At 37.2% G+C, this 6241-nt stretch overlaps 1 protein-coding gene across 1 annotated transcript; it reads left to right on the forward strand.

Annotated features, from left to right (window-relative positions):
• Window positions 1-2483: 2483 nt before the first annotated feature.
• Window positions 2484-4865, forward strand: LOC119775707 (retinal cone rhodopsin-sensitive cGMP 3',5'-cyclic phosphodiesterase subunit gamma-like). The gene is made up of 3 exons (XM_038273774.1): window positions 2484-2640; window positions 3759-3910; window positions 3995-4865. Exons 2-3 carry the CDS (start codon window positions 3768-3770, stop codon window positions 4110-4112), a joined length of 261 nt encoding a protein of 86 aa, XP_038129702.1. The 5' UTR covers window positions 2484-2640; window positions 3759-3767; the 3' UTR covers window positions 4113-4865.
• The last annotated feature ends 1376 nt before the right edge of the window (window positions 4866-6241 follow it).

Raw genomic sequence — 6241 nt, forward strand, 5'->3', positions numbered from 1 at the left:
TTACTCACCTCTATGTAAAAACACTTGTTTTAAAAGATTGTACTGGTTGCATCTGTTAGCTCAGCTCTTGACATTTTGTACAGTACCTGCTTAAATGAATGTTCTGACAGGAACAACAGGGAGGAAGGCTTTTCACAAAAAAAGCTTTTTTTTTTTTTTTTTTACTAAATTCTTGTTGATTTTTATGTCTTTAATTCACCATGCTTCCAGAAAACTCCACCTCACCCAGAGCACAGTAAACAGCGCTTGAACTGGGCAGTCAGGGTCAAGCTCTTCTTGTGGTTTCCAAATATAGAACGTAGAGGAAGAGCCTTCAGGCATCTTTCACTGGGAAACAACCTCCCAACTAGGCTTTATTTTTTTTTTATTATTTCCTTGTTTAATCCACTTAATCGTTACTGTTGGTCCATATGATGGATTTATTCCATCTTCCTCTTTAGACATTCAGCAACTATTTCCTCCTCTATTATAACTAAGCTCTGCTTCCCACTGCTTATTACATTGGTTGTTTTTGTTCTTTTATATGTGACTGGTAATTACCACGCTAATCACTCTGTCGATCTCTCACAGCAAGACATCCAAAGCCCTGCTGCGAAACTCCATCAGGAATGAGAGTAAAGGCTTGAATGTTTGAAATAAAGACAGCGAGGATCACATGTTCATAAAGATGAAAGGAAAAGACAGCTAAATGTGTAAAAAGTGCTTTAATAATCAGCCACATACATATTAACTCATGTCAGTTAAGGTACAATACAAAGATCCCTGAAATTTACCAGATTTGGTCATTTTTTTAATTCATGTGATAGACCTACACAGAGCAATGGATCAATGTAGAAGGAAATCTATCTATCTATCTATCTATCTATCTATCTATCTATCTATCTATCTATCTAGATATTATGAAAGAAATAAAACAGATAGATAGATAGATAGATAGATAGATAGATAGATAGATAGATAGATAGATAGATAGATAGATAGATAGATAGATAGATAGATAGATAGATAGATAGATAGATAGATAGATAGATAGGTAGATAGGTAGATAGGTAGATAGGTAGGTAGGTAGGTAGGTAGGTAGGTAGGTAGGTAGGTAGGTAGGTAGGTAGGTAGGTAGGTAGGTAGGTAGGTAGGTAGGTAGGTAGGTAGATAGATAGATAGATAGATAGATAGATAGATAGATAGATAGATAGATAGATAGATAGATAGATAGATAGATAGATAGATAGATAGATAGATAGATAGATAGATAGATAGATAGATAGATAGATAGATAGATAGATAGATAGATAGATAGATAGATAGATAGATAGATAGATAGATAGATAGATAGATAGATAGATAGATAGATAGATAGATAGATAGATAGATAGATAGATAGATAGATAGATAGATAGATAGATAGATAGATAGATAGAGATCAAAAATAAGTGCCACTCTTTTTAGATCTATATTTATAAACCATCTAACTTTTTTATTCCACTACACTATTATTGTAATATTAAAAAAAGTTTTCCATTTCAGGAGTTTTGGATAGAGCATGCTGACAGACATTTTTTTTATTTCAATGCAAAATGTTTATTTTTCAAAATCTTGGAATAATTATTGCTCGAAGTGGGTTTTTCTGTCAGTTAAAGGCATGTAAATGCAATCTAGTAATTGATAACTAGATTAGTTGATTATTTCAGGAATCGATTAATTCCGATTAATCTGATTAATTGCTTCAGCCTTATATGGCACATTAAAAACAACGGAATATGACCAAAGGGTTTTTAAATATAGTCAAAAAATAAAAAATAAAATTTTTAGCAGTAAAAACAGAAAAACAGCAAAAGAGGAAACAGATCAAACGACAAAGAGAAAAAATATACAACACCTAGATTTGTTAGATCAATTTGGGTCTCATATTCTGCTTCAGACAAACGCAGAGCATACTGTAAAACATTAAGGTTTTAATGGGATGTAGATTTATGGGGATTGAGGTATCAGTTCTAGGAATCTATCATCTACTTCTGTAAATGACTAGAATGTTCTTTTTTTTCACCGCGCCTGATCAGATCGCTCAGAAGTGGCTAAAAATCTGAACATTTAAAGGGTTTATCCAGATATTTGTCTTCTAGAGACAAATTTTTTAGATTTCTTTTAAAACTTTGCTAATATTCCCAAGTGTTAATCCCTTTACTTTCAACATAAAAACACACAATGTCAACATCTCACATGTGAGAGCAGATTCTCACATGGACGTGAAACGCGACCGTTTAGATGGTCTCATCGCAGCACAGCCAAAGCAGGCGTGCCTGGGTTTAGGACAGTAAGCCGGATAAAATCTTTCCAGACTGATCTCTGACATTGTTTTTCAAGCTCCACGGACCGTTTCCATGCTGTGGCAGGAAGGCAGGGAGGGGCGGGCCGGGGCCCCTGATGCCATGGAAACAAGTGGAAGGGAGGGGGAGAAGAAGATGCTGGGTTCCTCGAGATGTTTGGCTGACCTCTACCAGTGACCACGTGACTGGTAAGAAGAGGATGTGGGGATTAGAAATGGAGGTATAAAAGCACAATGTAGACAAGGTGCTCCCTAAAGTCAAGCAGCACAAAGAAGAAGCGTTGAACAGAGGCTTCCTGGGATACCTGCAGCACAAGGTAGGAGCAGACTGATGCTTCTTGCTGAAATTATTCTTTGTTTTCTTGGAAATGAGAAGTAGGAATAATTTGGATTATTAAATAAAACATCATATAATTAGCAGATGTTTGAATTGTAGAAAACAAAAATGAAGCTAAAAATAAAACTAGTGACAGAGAGGAAGCTATAGAAGTTTTGGAATTGGAAAAAAAAAATCTCTGCTGCTTAAATAAAACTGTAAAGTTTTAAAAGAGATAACTGGAAAACTGAAAGCAGGTCTCTGTTTGTTGAAGGCTCAGAGTAAAGCGGATTGACTTAAGGAGAAACTGTCAGAACAGACAGATGGCTGATAGGTTGTTCCCATAGCAAAGCTCAGCAACAGCCCCCCTAAAGGATCTCCTCCTTATCCACGGGTCCTTTATACCGATGCTGCTGCAGCTGCACTGGAAAAAAGTTTTTTTTCTTAAAATAAGTGCATTTGTTCTTGGATTGAGGAGGTAAAAGAGACATTTTGCCAAAGGAACAAGACAATTTACATTTAAAATAAGAAAACACAATTGCATTGTCTTATTCCAAGTGCATATATCTAATTAATTATTGTAAAATTAAAAATACTCATTCAATTGGCAAACTACCTCATTTGCCTGCTCAAATTAAGGGTAAATACACTTAATTTAAGAAATTTTTACTTATTACCAGATTGTTTTTCCAATGTGGTTCTCTGTTTAAGTTACATATCTGGATGGAACAGAGACTTTTTTACCTTTTTTTAACACCACTCAAGTTTCAGGGGTTTGATAGAGGGAAGCTGAAAGGATATACAGTTTTCTTTATACAGAAATACGCACACTGAGATTTACTGGGTAGAAAACCCAAACAGTTAGAGTTTAAGTTAAAGTCTGCTGCTTATTGGATGTTTAACATAAAAATCTTCCAGGAAGGTTTGAGGTCAAAGATCTAGGTTGCTTTCTGTGAAGGACAATTAGCAGTCTGAGGATTTTGGATGGATTACAGCTAATCTGGCAGGTTAGCCTAATCTGTACAATCAGCACTGATTGGCATTAGGAGCCCGATGGAAACAGGATTAAAGCCAGGCGCCAGAAGGCAGTGCCTTAAATAACTTCTGTCTCTCTCTCAGACACTCGAAATGAACGCTAGTCCACCAGCAGGAAGTGCCCTGTCCCCCGGTGGAGCAGCGGGGCCCACCACTCCCAAAAAGGGTCCACCTAAGTTCAAGCAGAGGCAGACCCGCACATTCAAAAGCAAGGCTCCCAAGCCAGGCCAGAAGGGGTAAAAATCTCTGAATTGTTTTGTCTTTGTTCAAATTCAAAAAGAGCTCAGCAATCTGACCGCTGTCCTTTCTGACCTCGGCAGCTTCGGAGACGACATCCCCGGCATGGAGGGCCTCGGCACTGACATCACAGTGGTGTGCCCATGGGAAGCCTTCGGCGACATGGAGCTCAGCGACTTGGCCAAATACGGCATCATCTAAACCTCCTGCCTTCCTGCACCTTTCCTCCGTAGGATCCGTTCCGCCCGGCCTTCTCTCCGTCTCAGCCCGGCGAGCCGCCATAAGGCTGCCAGCCAACCCCCTAACGCCCGCTCGTCTGACTGCCTCATATTTATTAAAGTATCCACTGAGTGGATATTGTTATTTTTTTATTAATATTATATATATAAATATATATAAGATACTGTTTACAGTATATATGCTTGAAATGAGAAGACGAGAAAAAACCCACAAACCTTTTTCCATCCCATCAGCCATGTAGAGAAGTTCCCCCCCAGCTACGGCCTTCCCGCTCTCTCCCTGTACTTCCGTTACCACGGCGATGGATGCAAGCCAAACGCTAGCTCAACACTAGCCTCTACTCACTTCTAGCTGTTTGTTAAAATGTGAATAACTCCTAAGATTGAACCTTTTTACCTTCCTTTTGTACTCCCTCCCCCTCTTTATTTTTGCATCGTATGTGTGAGGTGTGTGTGTGAATGTTTTTATTTTGTTCTGCTCCATGTGACCCAGGTTAGAACCAAGAAGAGCGTGCATCATGCTGGAAGGGGTGAAAGCTACGATGCACTTTCACATGACCTCCCTTTCTCCCCACCATCTAAACCCAGCTCCCTCTAAGAGAACTTTAAGACATACGCTGCATGCTTTTTGAGTGTTTTAAAGCACAATACAGAAGAAAATGTACTGTGAACTGGTGTGTACTGATAGCTGTCAGTAAAGTATGAATTTCCAACATTCTTGTCTGCCTTCACTGTTTTTTAAACCTGAAAGAACTTAGTAGAGGTCACAGCTTTTTTTGTGTGTGCAATAATCACATTTTAATGCTGGTGTATAGAAAATATAAAGATTTTTCCTTGCTGTGATTCACTGCCGGGTATAGGACAAATATAAAGTTAGCATGCAGGTAACATAGTGTGTGGATAGAGATGTAAAATACTTGGCAAGAGCATTATTTCCCTTGAATTTTGTAATATTTTATCAGGTTTTACCACAGTTCATTATATTTTATAGAGGGGTTTAAGAGTTTCAGCTGTGTATGAGAAAAAGCATAGATATGTAAGAGAAGGTGGGACATAACAATTTTGTAGACTAAATGTGGATGAAAACTATCACCACCCACGCTGATGTGAACTCAGGTGAACCTAGCCCTGTTGGAGGGGGCAAAAGACTTGAAAATCTATGTTTGTGGATCAGGGATTTAGAAAACACAGATAAGCAGCCAAAGATTTCTGTCTATGAAGCTGTGAAACTGTTAGAAAAATGAAAACAAACTTCGATTTGGAATTATATCCTATTCCGTAAAAATTAAAAAAATATCCACTGGACTTGGTTTTCAAGATTTGAAGACGTTTCGCCACCTCTCCAGGAAGCTTTCTCAATTCAAATTTGAATTGAGAAAGCTTCCTGGAGAGGTGGCGAAACGTCTTCAAATCTTGAAAACCAAGTCCAGTGGATATTTTTTGAATTTTTACGGAATGACTATGACCTGGATGACTGAGAACCTTCATCAGCAATTATATCCTACCTAAAGGTTCTCCATCACCTATAAACCTAATGCATTACCATTAGGTTTATAGTTGTAACAGGACACAATGTAGAAAAAAAATAAATAAATAAAAGAGAGAGATGATTTGGAAATACCTATGCAATAGTAGGCTATCAACAAATTATTTCTATCTATCAGCACTCAGTGAAGTGTTTTCTTTTTTCCCTAGTAGTGTTAAATAAAACACTGATTTTTATTCAAATCATTTCAGTTTATTTATTTATATAGCGCCAATTCACAACACATCATCTCAAGGTACTTTACAATTCAATTCACTAAATACTAATTGGTGTAAATTATCTACAAATGCAGACTAGGCTTACAGATGAGAACTTTTATTCCCAAGTGTATCTGTAAGATATATTTTGATGGCCCAACTAATTATTTCTATATTTCTAGCTTAAATCTGTGAGGTATTCTAAAATAAGCTCATATAATAACTAAAAGCCTGTTAACACCAGACTATTATGTTTGAAAAGTAATACACTAAAAAAGCACCATTCGATTTTTTTGCACGGATTTAATGTAAAAAAAAAAAAAGAAGCAAAGCTTTTATTTTGAAGAC

This window comes from Cyprinodon tularosa, unplaced genomic scaffold, assembly GCF_016077235.1.
Source record: "Cyprinodon tularosa strain WSP-4 unplaced genomic scaffold, ASM1607723v1 ctg89, whole genome shotgun sequence".
NCBI lineage: Eukaryota > Metazoa > Chordata > Actinopteri > Cyprinodontiformes > Cyprinodontidae > Cyprinodon > Cyprinodon tularosa.